Raw genomic sequence first — 19,360 nt, forward strand, 5'->3', positions numbered from 1 at the left:
TGGTAGTGCTGACTTGCCACTTGTTGGTACATGTTTTACAGACATATACCCAGCGTTCCAAGTTAGCATTTTATGGCCTAATAGAAGAGTTTGCCAAACACATATTTGGTTTGTATGCAATGTTTTCAACCTAAGGCTACATGCTATACTATGCTTGTGCGCATATGAAGCAGGCGGAATAAAAAACTGCAAAAGAAGTTCTAAATGAATATTCAGTTCTACTGCCATCATATGAAAAAAAGTTGATAGAAACTGACAAACACAATAACAAATAGACATTTGTAGGATGACAACTGCACATCCCGCAAGTAATGGGAAACATGCCTTTATTATTTTAGTGCGTGTTGTCTTAAACCGCTAGTGGTAGAAAAAAAAAAGGGACGTTGGCTGCAAAAAGGCAGGGCCAAGTCAAGAAGACAGTGTGGGCTACTGCTTATCCTTGCTTGACTTGCCCTTGTCTTGGGCACCCTTATCCTTCTTGGCCGCGTCTCCCTGGGTGAGTTCTCCAAGTGCGTTGCGGACAGTCTCACTCTGGGGGTCCACACCAGGGAGGTTTTCGAGGACATACAGGAGGAAGGCGGGGTCTCGAATCATCTCGTAGTCTTCGGACTCTGCCTCATCCTGCACAACGGCCGTCACTGAAGCTTCAACGGGTTGAAGAGCACAGCTCAGGAGCAGGCAGAATACTCGCCACCAACCAATTAGCTGTGGCCTACCTTCTTGGGTTCTTCGGATTCTTCCGTCTCCATGGGCTCCTCCTTGACCACTGCTGCAGCTGTCCCCCCTGTAGATGGACTGTCCGACTCTGCACGAGTGAAATTACCCGTGGCATAATGAGGCCATGGTTTGGTTTGTTTTTATACAGAATTGGGTTGAAGACTTGAAACTTAAATTCCGTTAAAAAATAGAGCCTGGAAAGAAATCATGGGCTAATGACCATTCTCAAAACCGTAAAGCTAGCTTTTTGCAACTAATGGCAGTGCGGGCACTTTGCAAACAACGTGTACAAGCATAGTTTGCTTGCATTATGAGATGGTAAATGTAAAGGGGCTCTTTTGATGAGAACAATAACTTGTGCTGCCATTAGCTAGGCAAATCTGCACTGCAGAGAAGTGCATTTGCAAATTATGGAAAGTCTACATATTACCATTACAGGGTTCGTACAGACTCAAAAGGGGAAAATTCAAGGATATTCAAGGAATTTCAAGGCTCAGTGGGAGTATTTTCAAGGACTCGACACAATGCTACATGCAGCAGTTTTCAATATCAGGTACAAATTTTACTGAACAAAGTCGAAAAAAAAAGCACTTAAAGGAACAGCTTATAATGCACTAAACCAAGATAATGTTACTGAACAAATTCGAAAAAAAAAATCATTTCAAGGAACAGCTTGTACTGCACTAAACCAACATAATATTACTGAAGAAAGTCGAAAAAAGAACATTTCAAGGAACAGCTTGTATTGCACTAAACCAACATAATATTACTGAACAAAGTCGAAGAAAAACATTTCAAGGAACAGATTGTATTGCACTAAACCAACATAATATATGTTCCGTCTTGAAAAACACACTCCAGTGCACTGCACCAATGTCGAACAGCAATCCATTCTGCAAAAGTGCTAATGGCAACTTCAGGGGAGCTCCTGCCGCTTTTCCTGAATCTTCTGGTTGAGACAACACAGTTCCTCTGTCTTGCTTCGTGCAGCCTTCCTCAGACTATTTGATCTGACCACATACTTCAGATCATTTGCTGCTTCTGCCTTTTCGGCATAGGTATCCGCTGAAGCCTGGAGGTCAGCTATTGTTGCCTCGAGTTTCTTTTTCTTTTTTTTTCATAGCGTCAATCTCTTTGTCAATGCAGCGCCTCTTTGATTCCCTTACATCATCACATTGCTTCTTTTTTTCTGCTTCCAGATATGCAGCATACTGCTGCCGGGCAGCTGATACAGCAGTCCTCAGCTCTCTTGTAATAGGGACATTAAGGACACCCCCTGCCTTGTCCACAGCATCGCACACAATACGTTGCGAAATGTACGACAGGTCCTTCAGGTTTTTTACAGCAACCTGGCGGTTCACGCTAAACCCTCGCTCCACAGTGGCCTGTCCGTGGCTGAGCACGAGCAAAAGTTTGACAACCTTCCACAGTTCCCCACATGATGAATCAAACTGCATCAGCTCAGTCAAGAACTCGTCCAACCTGTTTACGTTCTTCTCAAACATCCGCAGGTTATGCATCTCTTCCTGCAGGAACTCGGTGTACTCCCCTAGTACAGTGTCTCTTTGGTGCTCAGACATTCTTCCCGCTGTAATGAGGGCATCCAACACTCTTCTGAAGCTGGCCAGGCACTCATCTGGTTTAGTACACATTTGTCGTGGGTCCAGAGAGGACAAACTCCTCACGATTGGGAATCTCAGTGGACTTCTCTCAAGCACCTTCTTTGTCACACTGACCAAGAAGCGTTTGCATTCCATGCGGAACTGGAACACGTCCTTTTGGCTTGCTTTAGTTTTCCGGACAGTCTGTTCAGCGGCATGGCCTACATCCACCTTTTCAAGTGGAGTGTGGTTCTCCGTGCTTTCAATGTCCACCATCAGCAGACCAGTGGCTCCTTTTGCTGAAGACAAGACCGAGCACTTCAGAAACTTCGTCAGTAGCTTCCTGACCACAGTTTCCAAGTCCCTTGCAAGAAAGAACACCATGGGCTGATCCGTTTGGTACTCAGTGAGGAATGGCTTGAGGGTCATGGCCACACCCAGTGCAAATTGAAGCTTTGCTAGCAGTAGGTCATCACTGGCAAACTCACACAAGTTGTGAAATGATCCACACTTTGGGGGGCTTACTTCCTTCTTCCTTGCAGCTGCAATAAACTTCTTAATGTCACACCACAAGAGCAAGGCTCTCTCTATCACAGGCACATTCTCCAACCACCAGTGGGCAACAAAGTTCAGGGGAAAAGTTTCCTGACCGGTAACTGCTGAGAAGTCCTCCCTTCTTGCAGGAGAACCATGGAAAAGCGCGCTCAGACTGGAGAGCAGACAGTCAAGTCCCCACTTACTTGCTGTAACACCCGCCCTGTAGGCGTTGTGCATGGTGTGGAGGCCACAAGTCCCAATGTCCAGACATTGAACTTGGTATGCTTGATGCAGGTGCTCTTGGAAATTCTTGAGTAACTTCAGGTTAACATTGGGACCATCCATTGAAATCTGAAGAATTTTCTCAAGAGGGAAAGGCTCGAGCGCAGTCAGCAGCGTTCCTTGGATGTCTTCGGATGTCGAGTGCCCCATAAACACCGACGTATAGTACCTCGTTGCCACCTTGTGAGACGAATTCCAAAACCGGATGTGAACATCCAATTGTTTCCGCTGGAGATAGTCGTTCGTGGACTCGTCGAAGAGTACCACGTAGTAATCGCAATCTTTTATATCCCGTTGCAGAGCAGATAAAAAGAAGGGCCTCAGACCATGGCACGTCACATACGCACATTTTTTCTCTCCGCAAGAAAATGCTTTGGCCACGCCACTGTCCGGGAACATACGCTGGAATAGCTGGCCTGCTTCCGACGACGACCGATAGGAGAAATGCGATGTGACAACTTTCAAAGTCCACAGAATCTCTGCGTTCGTCACCAGCTCGTGTGCCTTGCAAGCATCGTCTAGATTTCCCGATTGCGAAGGAGGTGGGACGGCTGACTGTTTCCCCGTACTTGGAACTAAGTACCTTCGCACCGAACTGTTGGCTGCAATCTCCATGACGCCAGCATGCTTAGCACTCTTCATATGGCTCTTTAACGCCGACTCGCCCATGTTGGTGATATCGAAGGTCTTTCCGCAAGGCCTGCATCTTGCACGGTGCTCACTCGTCGTATCTAGCGCAATCCAGTCTTTGTAAGCCTCGTTGTGAAGCCACGCGCCTTGAAATTTGCTTTTCCCAGGCATTTGCTTTGCATTAAGATGTTTCAGCCGCAACAAGTCGGGTGCAGAAGCGACGGCAGAATGCAATGCCGTCAACCACCATAACAAAGCGCCAAGATCAGATTGGATTGAATCGGCTCAAGTTGGCTTCAGAGCCGAGTGGCTCCAGTGTGGCTAACCGTCGCGCAATATTGGCTATATTAGCACACACTGATTTTTTACGCCTGAAACGCACATATTGAAACACGGTACTGAAAATACAAATATTTTAACTGCGTTTTTTTTATGAATAGTCATTTGCATGTACTACGCTAGGAATTCAAGGATTTTCAAGGAGCAGCAAAAAGTCCAGGATTTTCAAGGGCCTTGAAAACCAAATATTCAAATTCAAGGGTTTTCAAGGTTTTCAAGGACCTGTGCGCACCCTGCATTATTACTTTCAGATATGAACACTTATTCTCTCGTAAAGGTGGCTCAAATTCTACACGAATTCAGGGGTTTTACGTGCCAAAACCAGAATATGATTACATGGCACGCCGCAGTGGAGGACTCGGAATAAATTTTGACCACCTGGGGTTTTTTTATGTGCACTCAATGCACAGTACATGGTCATTTTTGCATTTCAGCCCCACCGAAATACAGCTGCAGTGGCTGGAATATGATCCCATGCCCTCAGGCTTAGCACACACACTAATGTAGACCAATTGGCCCATTGCCCTGGCTTGATGCTCACTGATGTTAGTAAAGAAGAGTGCCCAAGTACCAAACCAGAATGCGTAAGCCATATTTTACAAACTTTTCCCTTTCGTGTCCACTACACAGTAAGTGACACTGGGAATAACGATGATACATTGGGCAAAGATGCTTTTGTGTTACACTATCAGACATCAGCATGAACACCTGTCCAGTACAATGGCTCTGCCATTAGAAGAATATGGAATATATTTAATATATTTAATAATAATAAATATTAACTAATTATTATTAAATAGTGACAAGGACTATTCATTCACAAAGGCATCATTATTATTTTCCTCAATGCGGACAAGCTGATCAGTTATGGATCTACCTTCCCTGAAACCACACTTAAGGAGGGGGGGAATAAACTATATTAGGACAGCAGATTTGAGACCTAGGCCTCTCTACCTAGATGGCCTCTCATTTAATTATCATTAGTGACAAGGACAATTCATTCACAAAGGCATCATGAATATTTTCCTCAATGCAGGCAAGCTGATCAGTTATGGATCTACCTTCCCTGAAACCACACTGTAGGAGGAGGAATAAACTATGTTAGGACAGCAGATTTGAGACCTAGGCCTCTCTACCTAGATGAAGGCCTCAAGCCCTTGGGCCCTGGCGGCATCTTCGGCCTGCTGGATTGCCTTAGTTGGTCTTCCAGTGCACAGCTGAGCAATGCGGTCTCCCACTGCTCTCTGGTTTTGTGCATCTTATTCTGTGTGGGTGTCCGAGGACAAGCCCAAACCATATGTTGAAGGTCTGCCCTTTCTTGACAAAATCTACATCTATCCGTGTAATGGTCCGGGTAGTAGTGGTGGTAGGCCACCAGGTTCGGATATGTGCCTGTAAAAGGCGCCATGCCGTCGCTTGCCGTGTATTTAGCGAAGAGCGTGCCAGGGGAAAATGGGCCCTTCCCGATTTATAGTGTTTGGTGATCTCGGTAAAACTTAAAATCTCGGTAAGTTGGTTAATACCCGTGTCACACGGGCGTTTGGAAGGCCTTCCAACTGATAGTCAGTTGACTCAGAGGTCAAGTTTGAGCTGCTACACGGGCGGTTTCGAAGGCCGCCGAGTCAATAGACTATCGAGTCAACGGAGCACCTTACAACTCTATCGAAATCTCGATGGCATTTGAGCAACGGAAACGGAAACAGCGCGAACATGTCCTCTCATTCACAGGGTGCTCGTACTCACAGTTAGAAAGAGCAAATCAAACCAAAATGCTCTAAAATACTGTATGTGAGTGTTATTAATTATTCAATAAAGTATTTTTGCCATTTGATATGTGCGAACTGCACGTACTCTCCACAGCAGCAACGTGCAGCAGTTTCGCTACTCAAAAACTTAAAAAACTAAACATATATATATATATATATGGCAATGTATAAACAATTGTTTTAAATGTATAAACAAACATGAAAGAAATTATAGTGCTTTTAAGTAGTTTTAATGTTTAACTTATCGTGACATGAAAACGAAAATAAAGATCCGCAGCGCCACACAATTTTGCGAGAAACACCTGAACCATTTTGCGAGAAACACCTGAACCACTCAGCGGCCTTTCAAAAGTGCCGTGTAGCAGCGTGACAACTCCTTTGAGTCGATAGAGTTGCGGCGTTTCGAAGGCCGTCGACTGGAAGGCCTTCCAAATGTGCCCGTGTGACACAGGTATTAAATTCTCAGCGCTCCCGGTGAGATTCTTCCTTTGGCATAGTTCTTGACGGCTGTCTTGGAGTCGCTAACCAACGTCAGCCTCTGTGGAGGCTATTGCCAATGCTGTGGCAGCCTCCTCCGCTGCCTTTCCTGTTTTTACAGTGCCACTAACTCTGGAATCGCCCTCTAGACTCGTACCAACTGTCGACATACTCTGTCTATTTGCATACTCTGTCGCATCCACATAGACCACGTCCCTGGCAGAACAGACTTTTGTGGAGAGCTCTCGCTCGTGCGATTCTTCTATCTTGGCGAAACTCCAGGTGCATGTTTCTGGGGATTGGGGGTATTGATATATATATTCCCTTATTTTTCTTGGGATGTCTCTCCGCTCTCCGTGCTGTGCTTCGTAGGTTATTTCAATGTCGTCCAAGATTTGTCTCCCCGTCAAACTCTGTGCAAGTCTTTCATACTGCGTTACTCTCTGGGCCTCAATAAGTTCATCTAGTGTGTTGTCCAGAAGTCCCAAGGCTTTGCTGTAGGTGGTCTAATATTTTGTTAATTTAAAGAAAATGAAGGCGCCGGTTAACCATTTTCTCAAAGAGAAAGTTGCACAGGCAACTTATGAAGGCTATATATAGGTCTATAGCTAATGGCCGAAATTGATTCCTTGCAGTCTTTGAGAATTGGAATGACTACTGCTTCTTTTCAGGCAGATGAAATATGACCAACAGAAAATATGGCATTAAAAAGTGACAGTATTGCTTTAAGGGTTTCAGGGTTTAAATGCTTCATCACGTAAACTATTCGGTCTTATCTTGGGGTCAACTTATTACAACAATTACATGAGGCCTGAAACTAAATGCATAATTGTAGTGTTAATTTTTTGTTCCTCTCCAATCCAGAAGCAGTTGCGCTGCTTGTTGCCGATACCTAAGGAAATGCAACCAAGTAATGAGATGAACTGGAAATGTGCTCAAAGTGGGATCCTAGAAAATCGGCCTGGTCCTCGAGAGTATATCCCCAAGTGTTTAAAAAATGAGTTTGCCGGCCTTTTAGTTGAGTAACGCTGTTCCAAGCTTTCCTTTTGTCTGTATAAGAGTTTATGCCCAATATGCGTTTTTGCCAGCTCTCCTTTTCGGCACTGCGGCGCGCTTTACCCGAGACTATTTTCTTGACGATTAGGTTCTATGTAGTTGGAGTCAAGAAAATGACTCCAAGCCTTATTTTGATTTCTGCATGCTTTCTTTCACTTGTCGTTCCACCAAGGAACACGTCATTTAGAGTGCAACCCAATTGTTTTGGGTATACATATTGTCACAGACAAAGACACAAAAGGGCTCTGTCCTGTGTTGCGCTGTTCTTGTTTTTATTCAAAAGACTTCAGTTGGCGCTACAGATCTTTTATAAAGCTGTCCTGGCACCTTCGTCGTTGTCTTCTACTGGGGGCCACCCAACATGCCTAGCATGTGGCACCGAATTGCAGCGAGTGGCTGTCAGTTGTGTCAAGGTCGTGGCAATATTGATGCCGCGATAGTCATAAATGCCATCAAATATGCCACTGCATTATCGATATAAAGTGTACAAATGTCATCCCAGGTCTAATTTGTGAGCACTCTATATAATTTTCAGTCGGCACATTCTACTTTCCACAGGGGCACATGTGGAGAGCATTCATCACCTAGTGTCAATTTTATAACAATGGGGAAATGGTGACTCTCGTATGGATTCTTGAAGGGCCCCTGAAACGGTTCGGACAAATTTTGTAGGTGCGTAAGGTACAGCGTAAGTATAACATTCGCACCACAATTTAAGAAGCGTTACGTATTAATGGAGCTACAAGCGATTAGAAGTTACCCTCCTCCCTAGCCTGTGGGGATGCGCGACCCTCGCGCCTCCCCCGATGTTTTTCCCGCATAGCGCGTCTCCTGTAGTGCGGCTTCGCCGCACACGCGGCGGTCCGAGTGGTACAGGCGCAGTGCGAGAGATGGCGCTAGTGTTGCGCGCCGCGAGGTTACTTGGGCGCCGAAAGGAAAGCGCTTGCTCTCTTGGGTTCGAGACAGGAAGCGTGCCGCACGTGCAGCAACCCTCTTCCCCGGCGGGGCGCCGAACAGCGCGGACATTCCGCGCGCGCGGCGGCCGATGCATCTGCGAGACCGCCTCGCGTGGCCGCCTTCGAACGCGCTACGATTCGCGTGACTATACACGCGAACGACCAGGCGTTGGGATCCAGCATGGGGCGAACATATTCGCTCGCGAGGACGCGGTAAGTCGGACTTCTAGATTTGTCGCGCGCCCATCGGCATGTTTTGTGGATAGCAACTCGGCCAGCAGGCATTGATGTATGAAAGGTGCAATAAATGCCCTTGTGATTGTTTGCACTACTGTGTTGTCGTTCCTTTGTTCCAAGAGTACGGTGTGAGATATCCCCACATCAGACCCCACAAGCCATGCTTTTCCTCCTCAACTCGCTCGCCGAGCGAGCGGCGCTAAGCTCCGCCTTCACTGGTTCTGCGTTACGATGCGACGTCACATCGTCCACTTCCGGTTGTTTTGAAGCATGTCCTCTCCCGCGTGAGACCTCTCCGCTAGCCGCTTGGCCGTCGACCGAGAGCTATCAAAGCAGCGTGCGTTGCGAGCATTCTGTCATTGCGCCGAACATGTCCGGTATTCCGGTAACCACAGGCAAGCTGGTCATTTCGGCAAATGTCGCGGCATAAACTCAAGCGGATCAAATAACTTAAGCGTAGACATACGTAGGCAGCCTGATAGGTCTGCACGGTCCAGACACTTGTTGGCACAGTGCTTAACCAGTCAAACAAAGCGCTAATATTGCTCTGACCAAGTGTAAAACATTTTAAACATTTATAAAAACGTGTTGATTACACTCCTGCGAAAAATACACACCAGCAGCAAAGAAGAATACACTTTGTTGCTGCTACTGTGTATGGTTGAGCTCTGTGCCTCCAGGTAGCTGCACCGTGCAGACCATTCACATTTGCCCTTCTGTTCATCTCATGGCTCATCCCGGAACAGTCAAGCGGCCAGACCCTGTCCCCTTGCGCTTGCGTTTGCCCTAATACCGGACTCGCGAAACGCTATTGCGTTAGTAATCTTCCGGTGTAAAGTAACGGCCACAAACGTGCAAAATCCTGGCGCCGATCGGATAGCGGCAGTCCGATGCGCAGCAGCCAGTTCGCTCGTATGCTGCCCTGTAGAGGGACACGATGTCGCAGCTTGACATACTGCCAGTCAGTAGGTTTGCAGTCCACAAAGCAACAAAGTCGAATCACAGTGCTTGCGAAAAAACTGAGACCGACTCTGACCGCGGAGCTCTCGTCAAAATGGAGTACGTTGTAGCACAAGCAGACGACACTTGCTGTGTGCCGGAAGTGCTTAATTGTACTGAAAAATTGTTCTTGTGCCTTCCCTTTATGTTACTTTCTTTTTATAAAAACAAATGAACTAACATTCCAACTATTACGAAGATCATTTGTTTACCATAAAATTGGAAAAATTATCGATTAGCGCCCTGATTAGCGCCCTGATCAGCTAATCGGATAGCTCGCCCCACTGACGTTATATGGGTGATTTCCGTCATATGGGTAAGGGCGGCTTAAAATTCCGCCGAGCAGCGTGCAGCATTGGCAGCGATGTGCATTTTTAAAACCTTATAATAAATTACACGCTTTACGTGGAGCACTTAGATGTGTCAATGATCAGAAGGACCTACTCTAACGACTCGTACGTTTGTAGAAAATCGTCAAAATCATTTCAGGGTCCCTTTAATCATGTTTTATTCCAGCTATGGCACGCATGTACCCGATGCAATCCCGTTTGCCATGCTGTAGAATATGGGTTCTTTTTATTTAATAAGCATACACCTGTAAAGAAGAAGCTTTCTATGAAACACCTTCTCGCATCACAATGAGAATCTCCCTAAACAGTGTTACGTGCATTTTGATCTCCTACTACAATATAAAGCTTGGGAAGTTCTCCGACGAAGCTCTGGAATTCTGTTCTGAAAAGTTGATAGCTTGGAGGGATGTATAGACAACTAATTGTGACTAACTTGTCAAACAGCATTGCTCCAATTCCGATTCCCTCAAGGGGCGTTTTCAGCTGTAAATGCTGGCTGGTGACACTTATCTGTTATGATGGCCACACATGGTGAGAGTGTTGAAGTAAATGTTATATTGCTGGACAAAGATTGCATGTGAATGATTGAGGTGGGTATCTCAAACACACAGCAACCTAGGACTAAGCTTATGTAGGAGTTCCTTAATGCCATTAAGATTGCGGAGTAATCCCCCGACATTCCACTAATATCTGCATATCTACATTGGAAGTATTTTGTGCTGCGTTTCTAAGATGGGCTCCATGAAACGAGATTTTTCTTTTATTGGTGGTGCCGTTCCTTAGAAACCCCACATGCAGGATTAATGACGGTTGCATGCAGCGCCTCTTCAGAGGCACTGGATTCCATCTGCTCAGCACGCAGAGTTGTGGGTACTGTATATCCATGTATAGGGGCTGCACCAGGATGTCTACCAACCAGGAATTCATAGAATTTGCATACTCTGGAAAACTAGGGGAATGTGTGCTTCTATCATGGAAAATTAGAAAATGTGGTAAATGGCGCATTCAAAACCAGGCAAGAGGCAAAGAATGAACTCCTAGAGCTTTTCCAAGCCATGTACGGTCAACTACAAAATTCTACGGAACAAGAGATCTAAAAAAGAAAGAAAAAAAAAGAACTGGACATCTGCGCAGCCTCGCAACACAACCTAGTACAGTCGCCAACCGTTTATTCAGACCTCACGGCGACTGCGGAAATGTCCGAATAAACAGGTGTCCGAAAAAGCAGATTAAGAAAAAAAAAATCCTTTATTTCCACACACTTATTCGGGCTCGAGTAGACTTGAAGAAATCGTGAATGCGCCGTAGCATGCTGTTCCGTTTAGGTGCAATTAAAGCCCCTACATCCACGCGCCACCACCGACCAAGCTAAGTACCGCCAACCTATCCTCCTCCTCCACGCTCCTCTCCCACTCACCCCCTCAGCTTCCGGCGTCAAGCGGAACTTACGTAGCTTCAGCTTCCTGTTCCGAGTGGAAGTGATGCTATGTTTTTAGCGTTGTTTACTTTCGCGTCTATGGAGAGGCTTTAATTGCACCAGCTGCGGTTCAAACTGTTAATGCGATTCCATCCAAGAACCACCGCCTATTGTAATCGGCGATCTGGTCGTGTTCGCTGCTTCGCGTCAACCTGCGACGGGTTGTGCCTCGAGAGACAACGTACAGTGGAATGCAGTGCCTGGGTGCTGTTAGATATGGAGCTGTTTCCTGCGATTACTTCGAGTTCCCCAAACCACTTCGAATCGCAGCACAGCTAATTGAGGAATGCCGAAGCAGGAAAGCACATTCCAGAGGAGCGGCCGAGCAAACAAGTTTAAGGCAACAAGTTCACGTGCCAACAAGTTCGTGCGCTGCCGGGATTAGCAGGTGGGCCTCCGACAATGGAGCATGAGCAGCCCTCCCCTTCTCCTCGTTAGAAGTGCATTGCCAGTCTGCGAGGCAAGACCACAGAGAGCCGCCAGGTGTGACACCGCGACACGGGCGCCTACCATTGGCTGAAAGTGGCGTCATCGGAGCGGACTCTCCTATTGGTCGAACATGACGTGACTTCTAGTGCTCGAAGGGTTTATAAGAAGCCTTCCAGAGAGACCTGAGCATTCTGGAACAGTCCCTGATTCCCTGATTCACCTCTCTCGAACTTCTTGCCGTGGGCCGCAGCGTCCGAGTTGCTGCCGGCCCGTAATGACTGTACAAATGGTACTTGTCGCTCACCTCTCTGTACATAATGTAGAATAAATCCTCCCAAGTTTTGGGTTTTTCATCCCGACGCCCGTCCCCCAACCCCTACAGTGCTTGGAGACCACTCCAGTTTTTCGTGCATTTGGAAAACAGCGACCGCAAACTACTACTTCAGCGGAATACAACAGCTTGTCCCCTTTGAATTCTTCTTGTTTTGAAGCATACATCCCCTTCAGCCAGCACGTATGGAGGGACTTTAGTGAAGGAGTTCGCGACGCCAATTTGTACGGCAGACGCATAGAGTTTATGCTGTTGATTCTGAGGTTGAACTTGTCTCGTACGGCGGATAGAAGGTAACGAACGTCCCAAGTGCGTGCACTGCGTGAAGAACTGCAATGACGTGAAGCTATGAAATATAACAAGTTCAAATTTGCGTGGAAGGCATTCAGTGACATGGTGAAAGCAAGTGTGCTTTTCTTGTGCGATATGCGCGGAGGTGTGCAGTGAATTGGTGCGTGCGCGCGTGTTGTAACACGTACAAAGGTGTACGGCGAATTGTGTTAGTGTTGTGACGCGAGCAGATGTGTACGGCGAATTATGTTCATGTGTTGTGCCCCAGCCCATGGCTCTCCGCACTTTGTCAGAGAAAGGGGACGACAGGCAAAGCGTGCGGGCGCAGCGTACGCAAACAAGCACGTAGATGCACACGAATGACGCTTGGTGGAATGGCTAGAGCGAGCTACTCAAATTAGCAGCGGTTGCTAAGCACGGGCGTCTCACCATCGTCTGCAATCACAGTGGAAATTCTCGCAGCGCAACTCCGGGAAGCGTAAACGCCGGAACCGGAAATCTTAAAACCGGACATGCCGGAACCGGAAACGCCGGAAGCGGAAATGCCGGAACCGGATTTGGTGTGAGGGGAAAAGGCGGTTGGCAGTACTTAAGAGAGCGGCGGTGGCACGCGGATGGAGGGGCTTTAGGTGCAATCAGATAAGCTTGAACCTCGGAGAGGGTCGTACAACCACTATAGGCGGCTAAAAGCACAGTCACTGCTTGTACACGCTCCGCCTGCGACAGTAGCATAGCAAATGGTGCGTCATCTTCCAACTCATCATCATCCGGCGGGGCAGCAGAAACCTGACAAATGATCTCACCGTCGTCGAGTTCTGCGCATGACAGTACAGCAGTATCAGCGCCTGTGAAACTGTCAAATGAGACTGTGTCTGGAATCTCAATGCAACCACTGCGCAGGTCTCGGCAGAACATTTTCGGCGTCAGTAGGGAGCACATCAGAAGGCGACAAATCCTAGGCCTCCCCGGCACCCGCTTGCCGGCATTCCCCAGCGCAGTCTGTGCGGGCACTGTCGGCCCCATTAGACAATTGATGCGATGTTTCCGTATGCCGCGTTGCATCACCGCAACCTCGACACAGCTCACAAAGCAAACATCACCACGCTGACACCAGTTGCACAAATGAAAACGGTGGCCTACTCGCAGCATTGTGCACGAAGAAAGAAACAAATCAGCTGCTGGATTGTCTTGACATGGCTTACTAAGCTGAGACTGGAACTGCTGTCGCTACGAACCAGGCAGAAACGATTATGAGCGGGGATTTGCAGTAGCGCCACTTCGTGGGGCAGCAAGGAGGCTCCGTTCAAAACAAAAATGGCGTTCAGCAAGTCCGACCATGCACCAGTCAGAGTCGGTGCATGGTGCTCTCGATCGAGTTGGCTCAAGGAGTGTCCGAAAAATCAGACGAGAGGTTGCAAGGTGTCTGAACTTTGGGCAGTTGTTATACATTATGGTCTATGACGGTGCCGCGAAGCAGACCGAATAATCGAGCATGTCCGAATTTTTGGAGTCCAAAAAATCAGTCGGCGACTGTATTCTCATTTACAGCTTCTACCAGTATATGTGAACAACATTGTGATGTTTGGTTTTACTGACTGTGCTACTTGTGGGCTTACGATGGTGGCCGCGATGAGCGCTTCTAATTCATGCATGTGAGAGCAGCTCATAACATGAAAGTGGAAATCAACTCGGAAGCTCTGCAAAAACCACTTGTATGCCTGGTTAACTGTTGTTGCCGATGGATAGTGAACATGTGGGGCGCACCACGTGTTATTTTGAGCTTGGGTTACGTTGGTGTCAGCACGGTAGAGTTTTGATACAGGCCTCTGTGCTACTGAATTACGGTGGAAAATAAAAATGCATGACAAGTATTTCGATGCACGTGAGGTGTACCACGAGTCAGGCAGGGAGATGTGGGCATTTAGACTTAGTGTTTCAATCTGTATCAAAGGCCATGTCGCAGCCCAAGTGACATGCGATACTTGTTAAAGTTTCAGTGCAACACCTTGTTCGCGTTAAGACTCCATTTTTGGTGTGTGGTGCCTAGGGCATTAACTGTATAGTTGGCGTGCACTGCATTACGATGCACGTAACGACACAGGAAAAAGAGAAGAAGAAGAAAACTTGTCTGTGTATTATCGTAAATTCCTCATCAAGAACGATGGTCTTTGAGGTTAAAGATAATGTGCTGGACCATAAATAACGGAGGCCATGTACTGGCGAAGCAGTGGTCATAGTAGTTTGCTTAGGCGGATCCAGAGGGTATGAAGTGGGAAGAAAAAATTTCAAACTGCCAGTGCTGCATATATTTATTGAACAAAAAAGATATGCAGATTTAATGCACATTTTAGCCTTTAGTGGCTCATGAATGTCCGGGCACAATGCATTGTGAATGCAGGAAAGTGGTGATTATTGGCGAGGGGAGCAAGGAGAGGAGGCGCTATGCCAATAGCGCTGTGCGAGTGGGCGCATGGGAGTGCGCGGACATGGGCGTGGGGTTGTGCGCACATCGGCAACAAACCTTGCAGCCATATGGCTGTGATCGCATCCCATGCTCATGACTATGGCGGCACCCGTTCGCAGAACAGTTCAGACAACAGCTACAAAGGCATTCATAGATAGGCTTTCGCATATCGCAGTTTAGCTCAGCAAAGTGGCCACAGATTTTTACGCTCCCTTCTATTTTCTTTTTCAATTAAATACTACTAACTATTTGAATTGGATCTGCAGACAATTTCTATATTAGCGCACCACCATTAAGCCATTCTTGTTCTTTAGCATGTTTACTAAAGTGACAGTATCCATGCAGTATCATTGTGTAAGCCCGTCTCGAGAAAAAAAAAAAAATTCTGTGTGACGCGGAATTTGAAAGCGTCAACTTGGTAGATACCCTGTCTATATTTTGTCATAAATTTGGGACTAAGTACCGTATTTACTCACATCATGACCAAACTTTTTTGTAAAATAAAATTGACGAATTCAGGGGTGCGATCATTACACAGGTTAAACTTCCCACGAAAAGAAACATTTCCTTTTTTCATCACACATTTGCTGCGGCATGACAATGAGTCAACAAGCAGGTGGCTGCCGGCGGAGCAAGCGGAACGCAATTATTTTTCTTCTTGCGAGTACTTTACGCGCATTAAAACAATGTCTTCCGTATCAGTACTGAATAATACAGTTAATATCGACAAGTTTGCGACAATAACGTAGCCACGTCCACTTTGAGGGGACAGAAACAGAGATGGGCACGCTTTGCTGCCAGTGACAGAAACCCATGGCAGGCATGCTGCGGAAACTGTGGTATTTGTCTTTGCTGCTATCCTAATACGACACATTTCCGCCAAGTGTGGGCAAATATCTTAGCTGCGTTACAAGCGTCGGCGTATGAATAAGGTACACTTCTAACGTATCAGTGTAAACGTGGCCACTATCATTGCCGCTCGCGGTTTGTTGCTTGGCCACGAGTGCAGACGAGAAGAATCAAAAGGTGCCTTTTATGTTTTGTTATTGACGAAAACCATTATGAAGCCTACAAATAATAAAGCCGAGGCAAGTTTGGTCGTACCTTTTTTTTTCATGGAGGTGCGGAAAGTAATGAAAAAAATGAAATGGGGCATCTGCTTAAGAATGTTGGGTGCATGCAAACAAACCGCTTGGTATCTTTTCAAGAGTCATTCGTGTAGCATTAGACAGATGGTAAGCGCGATCATCATTAACTAGACTTGGCACACGACATATCACTGTGACAAGTTCGGGGTGCGATCATTACACGGGAAAGAAAAAAAAATTGAATTTTGACGACAAAATTCAGGGGTGCAATCATTATGCAAGTGCGATCATTATGCGAGTAAATACGGTACGTAAGCAGTGTGCCATTTGCTCAGCTGCATGCAGTTTAGTGTCATCAGTGTTATATCACAAGAAGCCAACAAACAAAGATACCAAGGACAACACAGGGGAAATTACTTGTACATACTGATTAAATTAAAGAAATAATGAATTAATGGGAAATGAAAGTGGATGAAAATACAGCTTGCCACAGGTGGAGAACAAACCCACGTCTTCGCATCACGTGTGCGATGCTCTACTGCGGCACCCTTTTCCCACCCACTTTCTTGAGTATGTTTTACTACTAAACAAACCCTGGGAGCATTAGCCAGCAACACTACTCACAAACCCTGGCGGCGGATGTGGAACATCGTTTCAGCAGCAGGTGTCACGAGTTACTGAAGCCAACGCGTCAATAAACCCGCACTTGCTACCTGAAGGCATTGATGTTGCTGGATTCAAGACACTTGTTACGTAATGAACGAGAAGAAACGGGGCTAACCAAGGGGCCCAATTTTTGTTAATCATATCACAAGAAGCTAACAACGAATCCGGCATCACTGACGCCTTCAGATAGCATGTGTGGGTTTAGTGACCGGTTGCCTTCACTCAAAAAGTTCATCTACTTGTGATGCTTGCGGCTGAAAGGATGCCTGCGGCTGAAAGCCCAAACCCCATGAGAGCGATTTTGTGCATGACAGTGATGAAACGAGCCATCGCATGGTTCTAGAAATCTAGAATTCATCGCTCGGCACCCGGAAGTGCTACGAGTGACTAGCCAATAGCGCGAAGCCAGAACTGGATGTACAGGCGTTGACAAAAGTGGTATACTCCACGCAGCGGGAGCCGGAGCAACGGCAAACTGCATCGCAACGCCATCTAAAGGCAGCATCTGGGATTGAGACAGCCAATGGGTGCCCTTTATTATCCGCAGGCATGTCGATCCCAGATGCCGCCTGCAGATGGCGTCGCGATGCAGTGTCCCGCTGCTCCGGCTCCCGCTGCGTAAAGTATACCACTTTTTTTCGGCGCCTGTACATCAGACAAGTGCTGCCGATTGTCGCACTGACCGAGCAAACGACTAAATATTCATATTCGACTAAAGATTTGATGCTGCTCTTTACAATAAAACAAATCAACTTAAATTAATAACATATGCGTCATGCCAGTTTCAGCACAAATTTGCTGCCCTCATACTGGCAACACCGGGGAGACGTCACTCAAAGTCCTCGAAGGCCTCAAAGTCTTTGCAGGCAACGAGCGAATGCAACAGCCATCTTCATTGCATTGCTTGTCGCGCACAAGAATGCTTACATTGGGTTTATCCTTTATCCGTCCGCGTTGAACCATCATGAACTGAACAACCGTAACTTGGTGGCAACTACTTATGGAATGGCCATGTGGACTGCATCTTGAAAGCAATCTGCGTTATAATGCAGATAGAATGCCAACTGCCAATAACTTCGCGCACTGTGTTCTCGCTGCTTACTTCACGCAAGCAGAGAGATGAGGTGGGCCCATATGTCAAAAGTTATCTGCGAAAGGGGCAGAGTGCAGTGTGTGCCGAGAGCTTCGTCAGCGCTGTGTTCTCGCCACTTTGGTCACGTTGAAGCGAAAGGCAACACGAAGGAGAATTCGCTTGCTGCTGTGGGCTCTATCTTGAAAGCAGTCGCCTTACATGACAGTTTTTCTTGTTGGGTAAGCATAGAAATGCTTACACATCTAAAAAAAATTCTATATGCTAAGAAAAGCTGACCTGCTTGCTGTCATGCGAGACAACATTGGAAAGCCTCTACTTTAGCTTCATTTGTTACCCTGTTTGTCGATGCTGGCACGTAACTACAGAGCTAGTGTAGCTTAAATCTGGTTCACCTCAACCACACATACGAGAAGAAGCCGGCCATCAATGTCGCATTGCATGTGAGGTCGCGTGATGAAAAGACTACCGGAATTGCCATACAATATGTGTGCCCCCGTACATTTCAGCAAACGTGGTACTGGCAAAAGCTCACTCTTCAAATATGTACATAGCTAGAAAGTGCAGAACCATTGGCAACACCACACAGATGTGGCATAGACACGTATGTAATGTACTGCAGGCCAAGCTGCGAGGTGCCAGGACATAAATTTGTTTCTGCAGTTGACTAAGCACTGGCCAACCAGAGGGGTGTTTATAAACAAGCGCTTATTTGTCTTCAAGACTAGAGCTGCAACCAACCATTACTCACTGTTTGCCTGTGAACAGTTAAGTGGACCGGCAATTAAAAAAAAAAAAAAAACTGTGTGAGGTCTCGGTAACTGCTGTTCACAATTCTCACTAGTTTGAATTTTAGTTTGAACTGTTTTGGTATTCTTATGAAATTCAAATTAACAAACAGTTACATGCACAGTCAGCCACAGAAGTATACGAGACAGGATTTGAGAAAAAGCACAATTCCTGTGAAGTCTGGGCACATAGCCTTGAATTTTAAAGTTACAGTATGTAGTAGCTGTTCACATTTGTCATAGAACCCATGTCTCTGTAAACTTTTGTTATTGACTAGATCTGCTGCACTATATTGCTGAACCACCAGTGTGTAAGCTTCTATTGTACTTCAGTCTGGCTTCCTTTGGAAGACAGCATGCTGAATAAAGCATTCAACAAGCTCGAAGATAAACTATCTTGCCCAGCAAGCAAACAAATGTAGACTCACGGGCCTGCTGGAGGGACATCTGCATGGCGTAAGCAATCTGCTCATCCTCTGTCATGGCCGAGAAGTCTGGTAGACTGGCAGTCGTGGTTGGAGGTGCTGGATCTGTTTCCATAGACATTGCTAGGGCTCGCTCCAGCAGCCGTTCTTCACTTGAGCCAGCTGTGTGCATGGAACAGAGTAATTATGTAAACCTAAAGCAAAGGACTTGGGAGTGTCCGGGCAGCTTATGCAACAAATTAACGATGTGAGATCGTGAAATCGTGTGAGAAGCATTTTATTCTCCTGGGTGCAAAAAATTTGGAAGGAAAGCAAGCGTTTTTGGCAGGAAAACAAGCCAAGAAAGATGATCCTTGAAAGAAAA

General features: G+C 46.5%; 1 protein-coding gene and 1 pseudogene across 2 annotated transcripts in view; both read right to left on the reverse strand.

Moving 5' to 3' along the window:
- Positions 1 to 309: 309 nt before the first annotated feature.
- Positions 310 to 19,360, reverse strand: part of LOC135902906 (26S proteasome non-ATPase regulatory subunit 4-like) — a 44,281-nt gene continuing 25,230 nt past the window's right edge. The window contains exons 9-11 of one of the 2 annotated variants that reach the window (XM_065433232.2): positions 19,000 to 19,158; positions 717 to 805; positions 310 to 621 (exon numbers count right to left, since the gene is read on the reverse strand). In XM_065433232.2, coding sequence (XP_065289304.1) covers positions 427 to 621; positions 717 to 805; positions 19,000 to 19,158 — 443 coding nt within the window. In that variant the 3' untranslated portion in view covers positions 310 to 426. Of the gene's footprint in view, positions 639 to 716; positions 806 to 18,999; positions 19,159 to 19,360 lie in introns of both variants that reach the window. The other variant, XM_065433233.2, reaches the window with a different exon arrangement.
- LOC139054375 (uncharacterized) lies at positions 1,634 to 4,309 on the reverse strand (annotated as a pseudogene).

Source organism: Dermacentor albipictus, chromosome 1 (genome assembly GCF_038994185.2).
Source record: "Dermacentor albipictus isolate Rhodes 1998 colony chromosome 1, USDA_Dalb.pri_finalv2, whole genome shotgun sequence".
Classification (NCBI taxonomy): domain Eukaryota; kingdom Metazoa; phylum Arthropoda; class Arachnida; order Ixodida; family Ixodidae; genus Dermacentor; species Dermacentor albipictus.